Source organism: Phoca vitulina, unplaced genomic scaffold, assembly GCF_004348235.1.
Source record: "Phoca vitulina isolate PV1807 unplaced genomic scaffold, GSC_HSeal_1.0 scaffold65, whole genome shotgun sequence".
Taxonomy (NCBI): Eukaryota; Metazoa; Chordata; class Mammalia; order Carnivora; family Phocidae; genus Phoca; species Phoca vitulina.
Window position 1 is genome coordinate 3,503,078 of NW_022589768.1, and position 22,876 is coordinate 3,525,953.

Below are 22,876 nucleotides of genomic sequence, written 5' to 3' on the forward strand. Positions count from 1 at the left end.
GGGACATAAAAGAATTTGGAAGTACATGGTGAGACATGCCACATTCACCAGGGGGAAGATTCAAAAGCCCAAACAAGTCTTTTTCCACAGATCCATCTATAACGCAAGCCCGATAATAATTCTTATGTTCCTATTTTGAGAAAACTGACAAAAGGGTCCTAAGGCTCATCTTGAAATAAAAATGCAAAATAAAAAATGTCAGGAATGCTGCGGAACAACACTAAGGAACAGGGACAGGTCTTACTAGAGATGGAGCACAGAGCTGTAGTCATTTTAAAAAGCAGGAAGCACCCGAATCAACAGAAATAACAGTGAACAAAACAGAAAGTTCAGAAATAAAGCCAATATTACACAGGAGTTTACAGTATAAATAGCACTTCAGATGGATAGGAAGAAGCCAAATTAGTAAGTAACCTCGTTAACCATATTTATGACACTGAGGAAATAAAAACACACTGCCTTCCTCACAGAGTCAAAAAAATTCCTAGTGACCTAATGGTTTAAATATTTTTAAAATGAAATGATAAAAATAAAACCACCATATATAGGTGAATATTTGTATAATCTCAGAGCAGGAAGGCCTTTCTAAATATGATTTCCAAATCAGAAACTGTAATAGGAAAGATTAATAAAATGGACTACAAAAAATCCTACTACATTAAAATTTTTAAAAATCTTGTTATCGAAAGACATCATTCAGTCTTTGGAGAGTGAAAAAGATAAGCCACAGAGCAGGAAAAGATATATGCACAGCTTATGACAGGAAAGAACTAGTATCTACCATATATAAAGAACTGCCACAAATAAGAAAAAGACAACTTATAAAATGGACAAAATAGGGGCACCTGGGTGGCTCAGTTGGTTAAGCATCTGCCTTCAGCTGAGGTCATGATTCCAGGGGCCTGGGATCGAGCCCCAGCTGAGCAGAGAGCCTACTTCTCCCTCTCACTCTGCCCCTCCTTGTTGCTCATGCTCTCTCTCTGCTCTCTCTCAAATAAATATTTGAAAAAATAAAAATAAAACAATAAAGTAAAATGGACAAGCATGGTACTAAAAAGAAAATTCAAGGGGCCCATAAATAAAAGAAAGAGTTCTTAACCTCTTGGTCTCCAAGGAAATGTAAATTATAATCCCAATGAGGCATCACTACATAATGCAAAACACTGAAAGTCTGACAATACCAAATGTTGACAAGGATATGAAACAATGGGAGCTCTCATACCCTAAAGGTGGAAGTGTACGTTGGTATAATCTGGCGTTATCTGGAAAGTGAAAGGAAAGGTGAGGATACCAACCCCCTTTAGCCAAGCTACTGCACCACTAGGTGGACCTAGGAAAACCTAGGCAATGTGCCATGGGAAACGTGCCTAGAATACTCACAGCAACCCTGTTAATGACAGCCCATCACACTGGAAAACAATGCCAATGATCATCAACAAGAGAAAAGATACCTAGGTAAGTGGAGGATTTATATAGTGGATTTCTAGACTGGAGATAAAATAATAATGATAAAATAATGAAACTACATGGATGAACTTATAAGCATGATATTGAAGACCCAATTAAAAAATATAGATGATCCCATGCATAAAAATTAAAAATCGTATGCAATACTAAACTGCATTGTTTAGACACACGCACATAGGTGGGTAAAACTGTACTTATAAGCAAGGAAATCATTACTACAAAAAAATCAGAATAGGTATATTTGTTATCTATTGCTATGCAACAAATTACCCCAAAACTCAGCAACTTAACATTGCAAACATTTATTATCTCACACAGTTTCTGACGCTCAGGAATCCAGAAGCATCTTAGCTGGGTGGTCCTGGCTCAGAGTGTCATGAGGTTGCAGTAAAGCCGTCAGCTAGGGCTGCAGTCCCCTGAAGGCAGGAGGATATGCTACCCGGTTGTTGGCAGGTCTCTGTTACCCAAGGGCTTTGGGATTGAGGCCCTCAGTCCCTTGCTACCCGGGCCACTACAAGGGCTGCCTGAGTATCCTCAAGATGTGACAACTGGCTCCCCCCAGAATCATTCATCCATGAGAGAATGGGAGAGCCCAACATGGAAGCTGCAATCTTTTATAACCTAATCTGAGAATCGACATCCTAAGATTTCTGCCATATTCTATTGGTCACATGGGACAACTGTGGGAATAGTGTGGGGGGACGTAAATCCCTGGAAGACAGAATCAATGGGAGCCACCTGTGAAACTGGCTATCACAATAGTAGCTTCTTCTAGAGGGTTGGAAGGAGATTATATCAGCACCTACGGGGAGCTTCCAGGAAGCTGGCAAGATTCTACTGCTTGACCCGGTGGTGGAAGTCGCTCATCTCATACTTATTTGATAAACTGTACAGTTCTGTTCTCTGCACTGTTCCATAGGTATGTTATACACCACAATAAAAACATTTTTTAAAAAACTTCAAATTTCAAATGACCAGCTAGGGAAAATTTTTTGCCACAATTTAACAATCACGTGAAATAAAGAATCCTTAAAAATCAACAAAAGACAAACACCACAGTGTAAATAAACAGGCAATTCATTTAAAGAATGAAAAGTATGAATAAAAATATGAAAATATTCCACCTCAGAATTAAAGAAATGAAAATCACAACAATGATGTACCACCTTTGGCCCTGTGTATCTGTCAAGATAGAAAGAAATGGGGCTTCTCTTACACCGTTTGAGGGAACATTTTTCTGCAACTTAACTTGGCAATGCATAACAAGTCCTTAAAATACGCAATGCTGAGCCAGCAACTTTACCTCTAAAATAACTTTTTCCCTAAGAAATTGTCAAAAATGTGTCAGAGACAGGAGCATGTAGTCACTGACTACACGTTATTCCAGTTAGGAGCATGCATTGAAGTCAGACTACCGGGACTGGAATCCCAGCTCAAACACTTATTTTGTACATTAGGCATATGATTGGTGCCTCAATTTCCTCATCTGTAAACAGGAGATAGAGAACACCCACTCCTTAGGGCTGGTGGGGGGGTTAGGTGAAATCATACATATCAACATCTTACATTCATCACCTGACACAGCACACGATAAATTTTGCGTATTATTCTTAGCAAAACGTTGGAAACAACTTTAATGCCCAACAACAAGAAACTGCTTGAATACACGATAGTACATCCACATTATGCAGCCACCAAATTTATGATGTGGATCTGTATTTGTCAGCATATAAATATGGTCACAACATATCGTTAGGTGAGAAAAGTAGGTTCGAAACCAGTATACGTTATTTTTATATTTTCACATACGTATGTCAATGTAATAATATCGGATATACACCAAATATTGATTAACATAAATGCATGGTAATGAGATATGGATGCCTTTTTTATTTTCTCTTTGCATTTTATAATTTTCCTTCAATGAACAAAATGATGTGTGAAATAGATGATTAATTTAAAAATGAAATAATTCAAAGCATTAAACCCAGAAAAATCAGGAGGTATAAAAGTTCCCACCTAGAGCTTTGAAAAGTTAAGCACTCTATCACATTTTAGAGAGGACTACATTTTTTAAACACATGTATTTAACTTGAGCCCTTGAGTACAACAGTTGTAGCTCATACAACCTTGGATCACTCAGAGCCCTTGAAACTGAGGCCCAAATACAGGTGATTCTCGTTATTCACAGTAGTTATGTTCTAAAAGTCACCTGGAACACGGAATTAGCAAATACTGAGCCGGTGCTCCTAGGGGAAACACAGATTAAGTTCGTACAAGCCTCTGCTCACATAAGCCTCTAACATATACATCGGGAGCTCATCCGAATTTGCTTAGTGCTAAGATTTCAATGGGTGAACAGGCAAAGAGTGTGAACAAGTTATACTAGGAGAAATACAATTAGCAAATGAACCTATGAGAAAACCTCAGGCCATTCATTCACTCACACTCATGCATTCATTCATGCATAGGTCACCTCCAACGGGCAGAGCCCCGTGCTCCAGGAGACAAAGACAGAGGTGTTACCCTATTCCTGAGCAGTGCAGGAGACAGGTGTATGGAGAAGGAGGGCCAACACAAAACTGAATCTGGGAAGCAGGCACAGTTAAATGCAGAGGCCATGGCCTCCCCCTCTCCCCTACCGTGTGTTTTATACCTACAGTCCCACGCTACCCAACACAGCAACGGTTACAGACCTCACTCGCTCCGGGTAACCAGAACTGTCAGATTTCTGAGGCAGCCCCAAGGAAGGCACCAAAACATTTCTCTTGTAATCACATGCTCTGTAAATGCTCTATACCCTTAGCTCTGCAATTCTGATCCGCTTTCCACTTCCACACACTGTTGAAGGGAAAGCCTCCTCCCCGGGAAAAGGTCATCCTGAAACCGTAAATGAGACCCTCGGAGAGGCTATAACTTAGACACATAGTTGTTGCTCAGTCATAACCACATCTGATGAGGATTTTAAATCATTCTCCAGATTAGAAATTTATATTATTACTAGAGAGAAATTTGGTCTCCATTGGATTTGTGTACATGTGAAATACTGCAATTAACATTATTAATAAAATCCCTATTTTTCTATGAGTCATCGGGTTTCCTTCCTCTCCTACAAGCTGTCCAGAAAGAGGATGGTAAGTCTTTAAATGCAAAATACATTCTCACATGTCCAGGATGACTAACAGATCTTGCACTCAAATAAGAAAATGAGTAAACTGACCTTTCAACGTCTCTTCCCCTTGTGATACCAATAATCCTACCCCGAATTCCACCTCTGTTTCAAGAATATTAAACAGGACCAAGATTAGCAAAGTGAATTTTTTTTTTTTAATTTGTAAGTCAGGGGGCGCCTGGGTGGCTCAGTCGTTAAGCATCTGCCTTCAGCTCAGGTCAGGATCCCAGGGTCCTGGGATGGAGCCCCATATCAGGCTCCCTGCTCAGCGGGGAGGGAGCCTGCATCTCACTCTGCCCACTCCCTCTGCCTGTGTTCCCTCTCTCACTGTCTCTCTCTGTCAGTTAAATAAATAAAATCTTAAAAAAAAAAAAAATTGTAAGTCAAGAGGAGAAAACCATATTAGGGCAAAAAGTACTCTTAAGATGTACTTTATAAATATAAAGATTAGAGTTTATCTTAAGATATGAACTATGTCCTTCATAACTTGGGTTGCTTACAGTGTTAAGTATCAGGGAATGTAAAAATACAGGGTTTTTTCAGACAATAATTTCAAATTTCATCAATTTACTTTCACAAACTTCATAAAGTTGTTAACTGTGCCATAAACGGGGTGATAAGCTGTTGGCTTTCAAAGAACTACATAGCTCCTGCCTGTTTCTGACAAGCATACAACAACTTTTGAAATATTGAAAAAAAAAATCAGATGAAAACAACCAAAAAGGTAATATTTTCTAGTCATTGACAGCATAAACCATTCCCCCCCAAAGTACTAAGTTTCAGAGACAGTGAGAGGACAAAGAAAAATATTCCAGAATTCATGACTATAATTTTACCAAAGGGTATTGCTTAGCCTGTGTCTTCCAGAGAGCAGAGCCTGAAGCAAGGATTAACGCGCTGGCAATTTATTTGATAGGCGGGAGTGAGATGCTAGGGAGACACCAGAGAGTATGCAATAAAGTAAGTGATAGCACTGGCCACCTTCAGAACAAGCCAGGAGGAGGCAGCAGACCACCAGGCAGGTATGTCCACTCAGTACTTGAGACTTTCTCAGAAAGAGATATAAGAACAAGCTGCACCTCAGAGTAGCCCACAGAAGGGAGGAAGAAAAGGGAATTGATCTGCGTAGCTCCCTCCTATCATGTCCCATTGGTTAAGGTTCACCACAGAGAGCCAGGGACGCAACACTTCTGGTTTCACCACCCAGCCCTCAGTAGCCACTCAAGAAGTCAGGCCTCACATCCTGCAGTGTGGCATTTTACCCAAGATCAAAAGTGGGGGGAGATTTGGTATTTGATAGGGCTCAGCATGTGTGGCTCAAAGGCCACATTGGCCCAGGGCTACACCTATGAACTCCAGCCTGCTTTGAGAGCTTTGCAAATGACCAGCCAAGGGTAGCAGTCAGGTGCTCAGGAAGGAGAGGGTCAAAGAAGTCAGCAAGGGAGAGAATCTGATGAGATGCTCAAGGCTGGTATGTAATACAGAATCTTTCCAAAAATAAAACTCCATCCAATTGTTTTCACGTTCCCAGCAATCACAGTCCGCAATTTCTGCCTCATTCATTCATTTATGCGTACGTAATGAGTAGCAACCATGACCCAGGCCCAGTCTGTGTTAGGTTCCAGCAAAACAATAAGACAATTCCAATCCTCACAAATCTACTCAAGGAAACACATCATTCGCTAGACAAATGCTGATTGAGAGCCTAGCACGTGTGCTAGACCCTGCTCTAGGCCCAGAGATTCAATGATTAAGAGTCAATAAAATGACCACAAAATGGTAAACAATGAGAACTATACCAATTATAAACCTGAGTCAATGATTACCAATGTCTGAACTAGTGTTACTGCAACCTGAGTAAAATACAGGAAATCCATCAGTATACAGGGCATGAGAGCAAACAAATATACAACAATTACACAACACAACAGGGCCCGGGCACAGAATGGGAAGATCTGAAAAGAATCCTAGACAATGAAACTAGAATCTAAGAGCCTAGCAGGTCCCTGATAATTTATAAGATGTGTTATTTCAGGAAGAGATACCAATCTGCTGAAAAATCAACATGTAGAATTGGACAAGACCCCACTGAAAGGAATGGGGTTGGGAAGTACTGTTGACTGTTTATATGGCAGACACCTGATACCAGTGAGGAGCATCCACTGAACAGATACCAGCTCAGATATTCATTCTGGAAGGAGCCCCCCATTCTCAATCCAGGTCCCAATCTCCAACCAGTAACATGGAGCTTGATTGCATTTGGGTTCCCAATTCTGTAGGAGATCACAGCTGGCTTGGGATTATGGGATAAAGAAATCCCTGGTGTTAATGCTTCTGTACTGGATATAATGATTAGTAAGATACAATCATAGTAATAATGTTTGTAGGCATTTTTATGTGTGTCTGTCTACTGTTTATGGAGTTTTAAGCCTTATGAGAATTATACACATTGAACTTGTAGCTATACTTTAAAATGTTTAAGAGAAATTAGTCAGTGGAATGTATAAATGGTATTGTTTGAAAGGTTTACTTGGTTTTTTATTTAGCACAAATATTACTAGGTTTACAAATGAATTTACAAGATTTATAAGTTGTTTTTTAAAAGGTTAAATGGAGGGGCACCTGAGTGGCTCAGTCAGTTAAGTGTCCAACTTTTGATTTCAGCTCAGGTCATGATCTCAGGGTAGTGAGATCGAGCCCTGGGTTGGGCTCTGCACTCAGCGTAACTGGCTTGAGATGCTCTCTCTCCCTCTCCCTCTGCCCCTCCCCTAGCTCGTGACACCCATCCATCCATACATACATACATAAATAAAATATTTTTTAAAAAGTTTAAGGTAGAATCTGTTTTTACATTTATGACTTTAATGAATTAAATACTGGATAAAATACTGGTCAGCATAAATCTCCCTTTCGGAGCCTTTAGACATTAAAGACCAAGGAACAAGAAAGACAGAGCTCCTGATCACAACAGACCAGGTATGTACATTTATACACATGTAACTGCTATAAGGACACTGGCGGTGGAGCAACCAACTTTCCCTAGTGGGGGATGGGGGGCAGCCAGGAAACAGCAAAAATGCCTAAAGCAGTAGGTGATGCTTCAGCAGGGTCTTGAAAGAAGAGAAGACAAATACCAGGTAGACAATGAAGGGAGACAACGGGAAGCAGAGAGAGGAGCATGGGCATTGTCCAAAGGGGCAACCCAACCCAACTGCAGGTAGTCCTGGACGGCTAGAGCTGGGTCAGCAGACACAGGTAGAGGAAGGGCGGTCCTGGCAGCAACAGGAAGCTGTAGATGTTGACCCTGAGAGGCCACTGGAGGATTTTTAGTAGGGTGTGACATAATCAGATTAGTGTTTTAGAAAGATCCTTCTGGCAGGCTAGGGAAGATGGTCTGGAGAAGGAGGAAACCTAAGTGGGTGTCTAAGCTATGTAGGTGACAGTCAATGAGGCCGTCCCCTGAGGCAATGATGGGTATGGAGAGGGGTTAACAGATGTTAGGATACGTAGGAAGTAAAATCTACAGCATGTGGGTCCTGGAGAGATGTGGGTGTGGAGTGGGTACCCAGATGGGGCCAAGTAACTAAGGACAATCAAGAAATGTCAAATAAGGGACGCTTGGGTGGCTCAGTCAGTTAAGCATCTGCCTTTAGCTCAGGTCATGATCCCAAGGTCCTGAATCAAGTCCCGCATTGGGCTCCTTGCTCATCGAGGAGCCTGCTTCTCCCTCTGCCTGCCGCTACCCTTTGTGCTCTCTCTCCTTTCTCTCTCTCTCTCTCTGACAAATAAGTGAATAAAATCTTAAAAAAAAAAAGAAAGAAATGTCAAACAAATAATGACTAGAATCATGGCAACAATAACATAACATGGCTCTTTGCCCAAAGGTGAAGATCAGTTGTACAGTTTCTAGAAATTGAAGTGATGAAAAGGTTTGGGGGGGGGGGGGGGAAGCACAATTTTGGACCGTGTGAGATGTGGGGGGGGCTTCCAGGTAGAGATGCCTAGGAAGGCCGTCTAAAGCTCAAGAGAAATGTCAGGAGGCAGAAATAACAGATTTGGGAATTATCGGTAGGTCACATGGGTCACCTTGAGAGTGGACGGGATCACCCATGGAATATGAGCACGGCAAAAGGACAAACAGGACCCAGAGCAAACTCCCAGTGATCACGGAGTTGAAAGAGACCGAGAAAGAGAAGGCACAAAATGCAGTGGACAGAGCGCTATGAGTCTAAGCAGCAGAGTGGTGCCATGAGAACCGCAGCGGGTGTTTCAGGAGGAGGGCGTCAAGGTGCATGACCAAGCAAACAGGATAAAGGCACAAATGCCTGTTGGGTTCTCTTAGGAAGACCCTGGGGACCTGAAGTGAAGCATTTCCACAGAGAGAGTGGAAGGAAAGGCAGATGACATTGGGTAGAGGGTGATAAGGAAGGGGAGGTTTTGTAATAGTCTGGCCGTGAAGAAAGGAGTGAGTCGGGAGGGGCTGGAGGATTTACAGAAGCAAACCTGACTAAGCGTCGTGAAGAAGAGGACGAAGATGAGGAGGAGAGGCCAGGACTGACGCCCAGAGGTCTCAGGTCTGCAGTGGGTCGGGAAGCCATTGGGGGGCACAGTAAAGGATCAGTGACTCATCCCGAAGCTGAAGCCAGAGGTGTGGGACATCAGCATGGTCCCACGATTCCCTCCAGCCGTGCCTAGCAGCCCCAGGGAGGAGAGCAGACAGACGGCGGGCTGTTCTGGGGCTCGAGACTTGCGGGAAGTATGAAAAGATGAGGAAGCGAGGGGCTCGCAGGGGGTCTGTGAGCCGGGGGCTGCCCTGAAGGAGAGCGAGGCGGCCAGGAAAGGAAGAGAAGCCATAAGATATCCAGCCTTGGGGAAGGAGCTTCAGGAAAAGAGCAGGGGCTGTCACGCTGCCAAGATAAATCAAAAATAGCAAGCTGAGAGGAACTTTCCTATGGACCTGGAATCACAGCCAAGGTCAAAGCCGAAGAGCAAAGGCTCCCGATCCCACATTCCGAGAGTCACCAACAAGCTTCCAGCCACAGACAAAGCTTCCACCACCCCACACTTACCAAGAGATGCCAGCACTTGGCCCCGTCCCCAGCCACTGCCCCGCCTCCCACCCAAACCCTCCACAAACCAATATAGGGAGAGGACACGGAAGAGGAAGGGGGTGGCCAGCCTTGTGGCGAGAAGGGCCCTTCAGGGTGAGAGGAACATGGTCACCTAAGCCAGACGGGCTGGGTTCAAGTCCCAGAACTGCCACTCATAAGCCACTCTGGTCCTCATATCTCTCGTCTATAAAATGACGATAATAATACCAACTTGATATGGTTCTCACAGGGATTAGATCAATTAAAATACTTAATGTGCTCAGAACTGCACTATGTAAGTATTAGCTAATTTTCTTATTTCTTCCCCTTCTCAAGGGAAACTGATGGGAGTGCCTTCCCTTCCCCAAAGCCAGGCAGGGGACCTCCAAGAAAAGCACCGACAAAGACTGGAGATGCCTTCGAGGAAGGAATACTGTTCTCCTGACTCAAGAAGGCACAAAGCAGGGAGCCATACAAGAGGAGCCATGGGATTCTCCGGGCAGCTTCAAGGGTAAGTAACGGACATAGCACTGGAGAAAATGGGGGGATTTTATACCACTGATGAGACCAATGGGAGGGACTAGAGCTGCTCACCCAGACCAAGGCCAGGGACCCTACACAACACACTATCCTCAGATGGGAGACACGTAAGAACCTGGCCTCCCCCATTGTCCCCCTGCACCCAGCACAGGTGGGGGGCACCTGGGGGGATGGGGAGGAGGTGCCTCAGAGCCTGAGCCCAGCCCCTCCTCCACTTCAGCAGCCGGGAGCCTGCCTCTAGCCACACTACAGGGGACAGGCTAAGTTGTAACTACGGAAATGAAAAGGGTCTTAAAAATTGAGCATGGCAGGAAAGCTATGGCTCTGTCCAAGGTATCCTCGGGGTCCCACTCCACAGAAGAAGGGTTCTCTCCAGCACAGTGGAAAACAGTGACTGATAAAAATAAAGCCAGTTTCCATTTAAGTACAGAGCTGAGACCTCTCAAAAAATAAGACAAATATAAAAGACCTTCAACCTCCATGTATGTTCTCCATGGCCACCCTCAACCCACCTGCTCCAGTAACCAAGCCCATCCGAAACCGGCCCCACGGGGCACTGGTCTCATCCCCTCCAGTGGCTGACGGCTGCCATTCTGTTTGCTCCCCAAAGCATGGAATACCCGTGGTAAAACTTGGGCAGTTAGACCCACCCTAAACCTGGCCCATGTGTTCAGTTTTCAAGATCGGACTTCTGCCTTGGTTTCCTATGTTCCAATTTCATTCTGGAAAAGTCCACACCATTTGGCTAATGCCTGACAACAACCCTAGCTTTCTCCAACTCTCTCTCCCAGAGGACTGAACTCTTCTCTTACTGGATCCTCCCCTGACTGGGGTTTCCATCCTACCTCTTAGAATCATGGTGGTACGGCCCCCTTTTCTGCCCCTCCCCCATAACACCCCTGGAGTACTGCCAAGGCCAAAGTCATCACATCCTCCTGGGTATCCCACTGGGGTTACTGTCCACCACTCTAAAGGAGAAGCCCACCCCATGGCCTGACGCCCAGTCCCCAAGCCCACACCTCCCCACCCACCACCTGGCAGCTCTGGAATGAATGTAACTGTCAAGACCACATGCCTTGTGGGGTGGGGGGGGGGGGGGGGGGCTGCAGATTAGAAAGTAGATTCAATAGGACCAGATGGATGGGTTGATTTTAGAGCAGAAGCTTATTGGATGGGATTTAAGATTTCAGGATGAAGCAGGTCTGAGTGCTGTTCAAGTCTCCAGTCTGGCTACGGACATACAGTGGGAGGAATGCAGGCTGCCAGTGTGAGCAGGGCCAAGAACGGAGATGCTTGGAACTGACGGGCCCCTGACCCACTCAAACCAAAGCTGGCGTGTCATGGCACCAACAGTGGAAGAGGACAATTTTGCCACAGAGCAGAGGGGCCAGAAGGGTGTTCATGTGCTTTGTTTTAACATTCTATTTTGGAAAATTTTGAACATATCACCAAAGTAGAGAACCGTGTGATGAACCGCCATGTAGCCATCACTCAAGTTCAACAAGTGCTGGAATTAGCCTTTATTCCACACCTTCTACTCCCCCCACCCCTTCTACTCCCCCCACCCCTTCTACTCCCCGGCCACTGGGTTATTTCAACACAAATCCCAATACTTGCAAATCCTTCAGGCTGTATCTCTAAGAGGACAGCACTCTTTTTTCAACATAACCAGAAATAATTTTCACACCTAAAATAATTCAACAATAATTCCTTAATATCTGACATCCAGCTGCTGATCCTATTTCCCCAATCAATTCCTGCTTTTCACAGATCGTTTAAATTGGGATGCAGATAACGTCCTCATGTTGCACTGGATGGAGATGCCTCTTAGTTCGGTTTCCCCTGGAAAAAGGCCCCGAAGCAATGACTTAAGCGCAGTTTATCTGGGAGATGGGAGAATAGGGAAAGGAGCCAGGGAAGGGAAGAAAGCTGAGAAAGGGCGTGCGCCATGGGAACACACGGAGCGTGGTTCCTCTGGACAAGTCTGGGTGAGAGAGTGGGGCACCCCTGTGGGGTGTCTCAACCCCAGGAGGTGAGGAGGACGTTGGGGCATTTGTCCACCTCCCTGTCCATCACTGCCTGAGGCTGAGGGGCGTCTGTGGGCCACTGATTCTCTGGTGCTCTGCTCTGCCTGCCAGGCATACTCTCTCGGGCGGAGAAAAGCCCTCAGGCAGAGGGTCCCCTGCATTCCCAGTGAGCCCACACACCAGGCCCAGGCCGTCCAGCTGGAAGTGCCTCTAACCCTCTCCTGTGAGTTTCCTTCATCTACATTTCCCTCCCCGTCTTATTCTTGGCCATTGACTTACTAAAGCAATGTGTTATCTATCCCTTCTAATTCCCACATTCTAGATTTGGCAGATGGCCTCCCCGTGGTGCTTCCTATGTTCCCCTTTCATATTTACTGTAAACTGAGTAGCTAGCAGATCCATCAAATCCTGATTCTAACTTCTGATGAGAAGACCCGTAGGTCAGGGAGGGCGTCTAACAATTACAGGTTGTCTCCCCTTCCGTGGGTTGGTTGGGTGGCTTAATGCAACATATGCCCCCAAGCAGGCCAACCTCCTCCCCGTGCTGGAGGCCAGGCGCATACAAAGAGAACAAGTCAGGCTCTGCATCATCCAAACGCCTCGCTGGCTGATCTTGAGCCGGTTTGCTCGTGACTCTGACTCGTCACACACCTGAAGCTGTCACTTAAGTCTCCCACTCCTTAGAGCACTTTTCAAATACGGAGCTCCCTCTGAAAGCAATTTGCATACCAGAGCAGCGCAAGCATCGCGTGTATTCTGACTCTGAGTCTGGGAGGTGTGAATCTGTTCATGCCTGAGCTTCAACCAGTTCCAAAGCAGAGAGCCGGTCAGATCCTCTCCATCTGATCTACATCGTTTCACAAGAAAAGGTGGCCTGGCAGATTGCAATGCACACAGAGTGCCCGCTAAGGAAGCAGGCTCCTGAAGGAATGCAGAAGTTAAATTCAGAGAACAATCTAGTCCAATGCAGTGTTTCATGCAATACTGACAAGCTGAAGACGGTCGGCCACTGATGTTTGGGAAGGAGCTGCACTGTACTTTGGATGATTATCCAAGGTCATTTCTACTTGCCTCCAACTCACTCATTCCAGAAACACCCACCGACGGGGTGAGCTTAGGAACCATGCTGACCACCAGTGGGACGGGGTCTCTCTTGACCTCCGCCATGAGGTCGGTGCCTTCAACATCACCCCAGACCAACGACATTGCAGTCTGTACATCTTAAAGCCATCGGACACACGGATCTGTTTCACTCAATATGCTCTGAGCCCAAACGTGTGGGTTTTCCCTCCACCAACCATCACTTCCCCAGCTGCTAACACCAACTAGTGTCCTACAATTCCATCTAATTCTGACACTAATGGCCTGGAGTTTATATCGGACTCCAAGATCTAAGGGCTCAGCCCTCACTTCAGACGCCAGTCCCAAGCATCGGGTTACCCATACCTCTGCCCGACCTGGCTACAAAGTTAGGAGTTCCCACAGTCTCCTCCGCAGGTCTGATCATTTGCTAGAATGGCTCACAGATCTCAGGAAGGCTACTATTACTGACTAGTTATTCTAAGGGATACAACTTAGGAACAGCCTAACTGAAAAGATGCATGGGGCAAAGAAGTGCAGTGGGCACACACAGAGAGCGTCCATGCACTCCCTTCCCCCCCACCCCGTGGGCACACCACCCTCCCAGCACCTCGATGGGTTCACCAACCCAGAAGCTCTCTGAACCTCTTCATTTAAGGGCTTTTATGGAGTTTTTTTAATCAGGTAGGCATGACTGATTAAATCGTTGTTCACTGGTATTAACTCAGTCTCAGGCCCCTCTGCAGTCCCCTCCCCGCCGAAGTCAAGAAGTCAAAGGGTAGGGCTCAAAGCTCCAACCCTCTCATCAGGCCAGGGTCTTTCTGGCAACCAGCCCACCTAAAGATATCTAGGGGTCCCCAGCCCCCATTCATCAATTAGCATATAAAAGACTCTTATCACTCAAGAGATTCCAAGGGTTTTAGGAGCTGTGTCAGGAACCAGGGACAAAGACCAAATATTTACCTTTTTTATTTTAACACTATGGGTATTGCTTATCTGATAACAGGATGTCCAACTGAGTCATGTCATAAAGAAGCCTTGCTCTACAAAACACAGCCCCATTACACATGCAGCCTGGTTCATTCTAGACTTCCCCTCACGCTGGAGCCCCCCGTTACTGGACACGCACCTGGGACTTCTCAAAGGCAAGTACCGGGTCTTGCTTTTCTCCATATCCCCAGGATCTGAGACCCAGCCCAGCACACATAAGTCCTTAGTCAATCATCATTTCCGCCAATGTAGCACTTCCCACGTTCACCACAAAGGTCTCCAAGTCCTGGCACACCTTGGAGATGTTGCGGGTTCGGTCCCAGACCGCTGCAATAAAGTGAATACCGCAACACAGAGTGTCAAATACATCTTCTGGTTTCCCAGTGCACATAAAAGTTATGTTTACACTACAATGCAGTTATTAAGTGTGCAATAGCATTAGATCTAAAAAAATGTACAAAGCTTAATCAAAAGATACTTATTGCTTAAAAATGCTAACCATCGCCTGAGCTTTCAGCGATCAGTAATTGTGGTATTCCATAATACCACCGTGGAAAGGAAGCAGCCTCGACCGCAGTGAAGGGCAGGCCAAATATCTAAGCGTAGAGACCTCTTGAGGGTCCCGACCTCGTCCTTCTCCCTGAGGTTGGTTCTCACACAAGGTCAGCAGTCTCTTCCCAATCTCTTAGCAGACCTCTGTGAGCCATACAATCGTGTCCCCAGTGATCCCATTCCCATTCCCCCTGCCACAGAGACAGGGTTCAGTTCCCTTTTATCGGTCTGTCGAGCTAGCTAGCTATCTCCATCGCTTCAGACAATTCCCACTAGACTCCACTGCCTATGGGAACAAACCTGTCCCACAGGCTGCTCTCTAATAGGCCTAATTCCCCTGCTTGATTTCAGCTGGAAAGCATATTTGATACAGCCTCTTCATTTTAGAGGTAGAGACCCAGAGAGGTGCAGCGACTCTCCCAAGATCACACAGCAGAGGGAGATGGGAATCTACAACTGTTGTGCCCCTGGGCAAGGGCGACTGAATCATTCAATAGAAAAGGAGCCTTGGGTTCGTAGTTATGGAAGAATAATGTAGTCTGCAAATTCATACAGTTGTCCTCGGGCTATCAAACACTGGCTAAGGACTGGGTAATAGAAAATCAGTCACTGAGGGGGCGCCCGGGTGGCTCAGTTGGTTAAGCGACTGCCTTCGGCTCAGGTCATGATCCTGGAGTCCCTGGATCGAGTCCCGCATCGGGCTCCCTGCTCAGCAGGGAGTCTGCTTCTCCCTCTGACCCTAATCCCTCTCATGTGCTCTCTCTCATTCTCTCTCTCTCAAATAAATAAATAAAATCTTTAAAAAAAGAAAATCAGTCACTGAAAAAGGGGGGCTAGGGTGAGGTCTCATCCCACCGAAGGAAGCAGCAGACATCAAAGGGAGGGACCCTCAGTTAACCCTGAACAGGGGAAATCCGAGGTGCTTTTTACCTTTTTCCTCCAGCTTTGCTGTGGGGCTTCAATGTTCTCCACAGGTAGGTATGTATCACAATTAGGGAAAGTAGACCGACGAGCCTGATTCCTAGAGTCCCACTCAGAAGCCAGTCTCAGGTTGGGTGTCACACGAGAGTCACATCTGCCTGCAGAGTGCCATTGGGAGAAATGAAGGCTTCCCAAAGCCACAGTACAGACCAGCTATTTGCACGCACCCCGCGTGGTAGCGCGAGCAATGCTGCCCTCCCAGGGCCCCCATGCATCCCTGGTACACAGCATTAGAGCTTCAGAACTCGCCAGAATTTCTGTCAAAAAGTCAACACGGGTCCCTCTGCGGGGAGGGTGGGGGGACCCGTGCCTGGATGCCAACTGAAGTCCCCATGGAAACGAATACAAGTTTGCGGGGGGGATAGCAACAGGTCTGGAAAAGGTAAGAATCCGTATATCACACAGCAAAATCAGAAGGCTCTTCTACTGATGGGAAGGAATCCAGGTCTACAGTCACCGACCAGTGAACATCAGCCACCAAACCCAAAGTGGCCGCTGAGCACACGGTGCGTGAGCTGTGCCCCATCAAGGGAGCACGCCCTTTCCATCATGGACACTGTAGGTCTGTGTATTTATCACCCAGTTTTCTAGCACATGGCAGTCAAAGACCTGCTCTAACAAATTCAGTATGGCGCGACAGAGTCCTCACACATGGCAGGGAAGGGTCTTGAGGTCCAATTCACAAACAGAGCACCACATGCGCTAGCAGCGACCCCACCAGCATCCTAACCTCACCAGCTGCTGGTACACAAAAGCCCCTTGGGATTCAAGCCAAGCCACACCCCCAGCCCGACACTGCTGGGGACCCCTTTCGGAAGAGATCGAGTCCCTCTGTCTCATCCGTAACTTGCATTCCTCATCCATCCTGAGTCTACAGCTCCTAGGGAGTGACCAGCACGGTGAGCGATGCCCGCGCCAGCCGCACTCCTGGGCCTGTGGCCTCCTCACCTGGGAAGAGGACCTGCGGGCAGGTGCCCATTTTTACAGCAGGAAAGACTGACCAGGTCCTACAGAGCCAACGTCCATCTTACCACCTGTCAGAAAACAGATGGGAAGGGGAAAAGAGAGAAACCAGGTCAGCCAAAAAGAGCTGCCCGGCTGGGCCACAGACCAGAAGGTCCCACTGGAGACAGCAGCCCGGCCCGCGGCCTGTCAGCGAGGACAGGGAGGCGCTGTGAGTGAACAGTGTAGTGCGTCTGTGAGCCAACACTAGGCCCATTCATGGACAAGCAAATAGAAACACAACATGGCTGAGGCCTAGGACCAGAATTCGAAGCGTAAGGGCACAAAAATAGTTCCTCGAGGAAGAAGAGCAAAGGCCTCCTTGCACATAGCTTTACTGCAGGGACGAGGAGCATCTGCTGTGGGGCCACAATAGGAAACAAGGGCACATTCCCCAAAAACAGGCCACATACAAAATAGAAGAGGCAAATATGTGAAACAGAACACAGGCACGGAAGGAGGGAGGCAGAGAAAATCAACACACTAGAGCCAAATAACAGGAAATGCCCAGATGAACATGCTGAAAACCAGCATGAGGACGGAAGGTGGGATAGCTGGCCTGGGCACCTCAACACATGGATGTCACAGAAAGAAAAGAAGAAAGAAAAGAAAAGAAAAGAAGAAAAGAAAGAAAAGAAAAGAAAGAAAAGAAAAGAAAAGAAAAGAAAAGAAAAGAAAAGAAAAAAAAGGAAAGGAAAGGAAAAAGGAAAAAGGAAAAAGGAAAAAGGAAAAAGGAAAAAGGGAAGGGAAAGGGAAAGGGAAAGGGAAAGGGAAAGGGAAAGGGAAAGGGAAAGGGAAAGGGAAAGGGAAAGGGAAAGGGAAGGGAAGGGAAGGGAAGGGAAGGGAAGGGAAGGGAAGGGAAAGGGAAGGGAAGGGAAGGGAAGGGAAGGGAAGGGAAGGGAAGGGAAGGGAAGGGAAGGAAAGGAAAGGAAAAGAAAAAAAGGAAAGGAAAGGAAAAGAAAAAAAGGAAAGGAAAGGAAAGAAAGAAAGAAAGAGAAAGAGAGAAGAGAGAAAGGAGAGAGGGAGGGAGGGAGGGAGGGAGGGAGGGAGGGAGGAAGGAAGGAAGGAAGGAAGGAAGGAAGGGGTAGAAGGGAACTCTTCTAGATCATGAGATTTAAGAGCAATTCCACTCATAGGCATATACCCGAAGAACTGAAAAGGTACTCAACTATTTATATATTGTATGTCTGAGTACTGCTGTGTCCTGAATGCTTCTGTCCCCACCCAAATTCATATGTGGAAGCACCAAGCCCCAATGTGAATGGTATTTGGAGGTGGGCCCTTTGAGAGGTCACTACATTTAGATAAGGTCCTGACGGTGGGACCCCCATGACGGGACTGGTATCCTTCTATGATGTGGAAGAGTCGAGAGCTCTCTTTCCTCCATCTGAGGGCACAGCAAGATGATGACCAACCACAAGCCAGGAAGAGGGCTTTCCCCAGGAACTGAATCTTGGACTTCTACCCAGGGACGTTTAAGCCATCTGGCCAACGATATTTTGTTATGCAGCCCAAGCTGAATAAGACAGATTTTGTTACCAAGAGGTGGGATGCTGCTGTAACAAATACCTAAAAATGTGGAAGCAACGTTGGAACTGGGTACAGGTTGAGGCTCAATGGTGTCAGGTGCCCATTGGATTTAAGGGCGATTCTGGTAAGAGCTCAGAAAGAAGAGATGCTTCTCTCTTCTTAGAGATAGAGAGATAATCATGACCAAAATGTGGAGAGAAATAGCAAAAGGAAACGCCCTCTGGTGAGGCCTCAGATGGAAATGAGGAACATGTTCCTGACCACAGGGTGGTCCTTGGTGGACAGCAGTTGAGAAATGGGCCCAAAGCTGCCGGCCTGTGTGAGGTTGCAGGCAGACCTCATGAGCCATGAAAGTGGATGCTTAACTGAAGACTTCTTTTTTTTTAAGATTTTATTTATTTATTGGAGAGAGAGAGAGCACAAGCAGGGGAAGCAGCAGAGGGAGAGGGAGAAGCAGACTCCCCACTGAGCAGGGAACCTGATGAGGGGCTCAATCCCTGGACCCCGGGATCATGACCTGAGCCGAAGGCAGATGCTCAACTGACTGAGCCACCCAGGCAGCCCTGAGGACATGTCTAAGCAAAACATTGAAGGAGCAGCTTGGCTTCTCCTGAGTACTTATCACAAAATGAAAATGAAATGAAGGAAGGGTGAAATTAATTGAAGAGCTCATTGTTAAGCAAAAAGGAAGCAGAATCTAAAGATCTGGAAAATTCTCAGCCTATCCTTACTGCAAAAAGAATGAAAAAGCTTGAAGAGATCACTAACAGTGTGGCTGAAGAGCCATTTAATAAGGAGATTAGCCGGAGTGTGAACCATGAACCTAATCAGCTGCCCAGCAGAAAAACTGCCAGTCTGAACTGAAGGGGACTAAGGACAAAATGAAGGGATTTCTTAGATCCTACAGAACTGGGCCATAGAGCTATTTAGCTGTGAACATGCACTATTCTTCAAGACAAGCGAAGAATGATTCCAAAGGCAATGCAGAGTGATCAGGGCTGGGTCCTCGGTCTCAAAAGTGGGGTGGGATGGTGGGGGCAGGTTCATTGCCTCAACAGGGCCAGGTGGCAGCCATCCAGAGCCGTGGGTGCATGATGGGACCACCACCCCCATGGGTCCTGAAGGTGGGACCACCACCCAGGTGGGTCCCAAAGACAGAGAGCACTGAACCCAAGAGATTTATTCTTAAGGCTTAAGATCTAATGGTATTTGCCTTGCTAGATTTTGGACACGTGGAACCCAACCACCTCTTCCCTCCTGATTTCTCCCTCTTGGAATGGCAACATCTATCCTGTGCCTGTCCCCCCACATAACTTACCTGGTATCACAGGCTCATAGCCAGAGAGGAACTCTGCCTCAGGATGAAACTTATCTTGAGTTTGCCTTAGAGGATATTTAGATGAAACTTTGGACTTTAGAGTTGATGCTGGAATTAAGACTTTGGGGGCTGTTGCAACGGGATGAATAGATTTTTGCATGCAAAAAGGGCACAAATTTGGGGGGACAAGGGAGCTGAATGTTACAGACTGAATGTTTGTATTCCCCCCCAAATTCATATGTGGGAGCACTAGTCCCCAGTGCAGATGGTATTAGGATGTGGAACCTTTGGGAGGTAATCAGGTTTAAAGGAGGTCATGGGTGTGGGGCCCTCCCGATGGGATCAGTGCCCTTCTAAGAGGAAGAAAGGCCAGAGCTCATGCTCTTCACCACGTGAGGACACAGCCAGAAGGTGGCCATCTGCAAGCCAGGGAAAAGATTCTCACCAGGAACCCAATCTGCTGGCACCTTGGATTTTCCAGCCTCTAGAACTATGAGAAATAAATGTTGTTTAAACCACCCAGTCTCTGGTATTTTGTTACAGCAGCCCAAGCTAACTAAGAGAAGTATTCATAGCAGCACTCTTCCTTATAGCCACCACCTCTGGCTATTATGAATGGATATGGATACGGATAAATGGATACGGATATGGATAAATGGATTAAACAAACTGAGGTATATATGCACACAATGGAATATTAGTCAGGCATAAAAAAGGAATAAAGCACGGATACATGCTACAACATGGATGAACTTCAAAAATATTACGGTCAATAAAAGCAGCAAGACACAGAAGGCCCTATAGGGTACAATTCCATTTATATGAAATATCTAGAAAGCAGATCAGCGGTCACCAGGGCCTACGGGCAGGAGAGGATGGGGGGGTAACTGCATTAAAGGGTACGCAGTTGTATTTTGGAGGGGTAAAACGTTCTGGAACCGGCAGGTGGTTGCACAGCCGTGTGAATGCACGAGATGCCACTAAACTCTGTCATGTGAATCTCACCTCAGCTTTTTTTTTTTTTTTTTTTTAAAAGATTTTATTTATTTATTTGACAGAGACACACAGCGAGAGAGGGAACACAAGCAGGGGGAGTGGGAGAGGGAGAAGCAGGCTTCCTGCGGAGCAGGGAGCCCGATGCGGGGCTCGATCCCAGGACCCTGAGATCATGACCTGAGCCGAAGGCAGACGCTTAACCGACTGAGCCACCCAGGCGCCCCTCACCTCAGCTTTTTTAAAAAGAGAGATTTAAGAGGCATAACAACTGAATGCAACACGCGGTCCCTGATCAGCCTGTGGTTTGTAGCGGCCGGCTAGAAAAGACATTTGGTCAATAAGGGAAGTCCCTGAACACAGGCTGGGCATCGGATGATATAAAGAAGCGCGGCTGGGTGTGATCACCACAGCGCAGTCGAGCAGGAAAATGCCCTTCTGCCTCAGACATGCACACTGCCCTGTTTGGGGATGAAATGTCATGATGTCCATTAAAATCGCTCAGGAAAGGGGCGCCTGGGTGGCTCAGTCGGTTAAGCATCTGCCTTCAGCTCAGGTCATGATCTCAGGGTCCTGGGATCGAGCCCCACATCGGGCTCCCTGCTCAGCGGGGAGCTTGCTTCTCCCTCTGCCCCTCCCCCTGCTTGTTCTCGCTCTCTCTCAAATAAATAACTTTTAAAAAATAGCTCAGAAAAAAAAGACGATGACTCGAGGTGGCAAAGTGTTAATTGCGAGTTGTTCATGATGTTCCATGTGAGACATACATGATGGGGTTGAGGTATTCGCTGTATTTCTCTCTTCAGTTTTCTGTATGTTTGAATTTCTTCATGATAAAAAGTAAAAAAAAACAAAACAAAACAAAAAAAACCTCCCAGTCAAAATCCCAGCCAGTGATTTTGTAGATACCAACACTCTGAATCTCAAGTTTTCTATGGAGAGGCGAAAGTCCCAGAAGAGCCAACACAGTATTGGAGGACTGCTAGGACCTGACCTTAGAGATCTACTAGAATTTACAAAAGAGGAACTGCAGACGACAGCACATCTATGAAATCAATATACCAAATCCAAATACCACAACACGTGTTTACGTTTATCACGATGGCTAAATTTAAAGAAGAAAGAACAATCCAGTGTTGGCAGGGACATGACAAACCAGGTCCCTCTGAAACACCACTAAGTGACCAGATAAATTAGGATCACCCCTTTGTTTGGTGGTAAGTTGGAAACGACGGTCCTCTTCTTTTAATAAGAAAACTACCTCCTTCCCCACCTCAAATTCCAGGGGCCTTCTGGTGGCCTTCTGCAGTCTGTCTCAGGCAGAAAATAGCAAATCAGAGAGCACCACCTCTGCAAGACAGATTTAGCAAGAACAGCTTTCTTTCAACACACCTATTTCAAACCACGTATTTCTCTGCACAGGTCAAAGGAGGTATTTACTTCAGAAAAAAAAAGATCAGTCCTTGAATCTCCAAGAACCTTCCTGCTAGGGCATGAACCTTAGGGTATGAAGCTCTGCCATCTAATGCACCATTGTGCTCTTTCAGATGCATGATTAAAGAAAAGCATTGCATTGTTCCCTTTCTCCCCAATTTGAAATTTCAGTTCTTAAAGAATATGTTTGCCTGGTTCAATGGAACTTGGGTCAAAAACGAATAAATTAAGCCATTTCAGAAGTGAACTATATCAAAAGTAGTCATAAACAGCTCTACCTAAGTGGGAGCTACTCTCTGTGATAGGAATTAGTTCCCTTGGGGCGCCTGGGGGGCTCAGTGAGTTAAGCATCTGCCTTCAGCTCAGGTCATGATCTCGGGGTTCTGGGATTGAGCCCCACGTCGGGCTCCCTGCTCAGCGGAGAGCCTGCTTCTCCCTCTCCCTCTCCCCCAGCTCATGCTCTTGCTTTCTCTCTCTCTCAGATAAATAAATAAAATCTTTTTTAAAAACTTAAAAAAAGGAATTAGTTCCCTTAAGCCACATAGAACAAACAAACCGCACAAACAGGCACCAGGAAAGACAGCATGTCCTAGTGAACATGCATTTCTAACATGGATTCCATCTCACCCATCATGAGAGGTCCCACAAGTGCTGTGTGCTTTGAAAAAAGTTGCATAATCTCTGTGTGCCTCTGTTTCCCCAC

The 22,876-nt window shown here is 46.2% G+C and overlaps 1 protein-coding gene across 4 annotated transcripts in view; it reads right to left on the reverse strand.

Moving 5' to 3' along the window:
- The window catches only part of SH3GL3 (SH3 domain containing GRB2 like 3, endophilin A3), a 136,759-nt gene that overhangs the window by 91,029 nt on the left and 22,854 nt on the right, over nucleotides 1-22,876 (reverse strand). The window contains exons 1-2 of one of the 4 annotated variants that reach the window (XM_032391959.1): nucleotides 15,849-15,929; nucleotides 14,506-14,693 (exon numbers count right to left, since the gene is read on the reverse strand). The exons of 2 other annotated variants lie outside the window; for them this stretch is intronic. In XM_032391959.1, coding sequence (XP_032247850.1) covers nucleotides 14,506-14,583 — 78 coding nt within the window. In that variant the 5' untranslated portion in view covers nucleotides 14,584-14,693; nucleotides 15,849-15,929. Of the gene's footprint in view, nucleotides 1-14,505; nucleotides 15,515-15,848; nucleotides 15,930-22,876 lie in introns of those variants that run through there. One more of the 4 variants, XM_032391958.1, reaches the window with a different exon arrangement.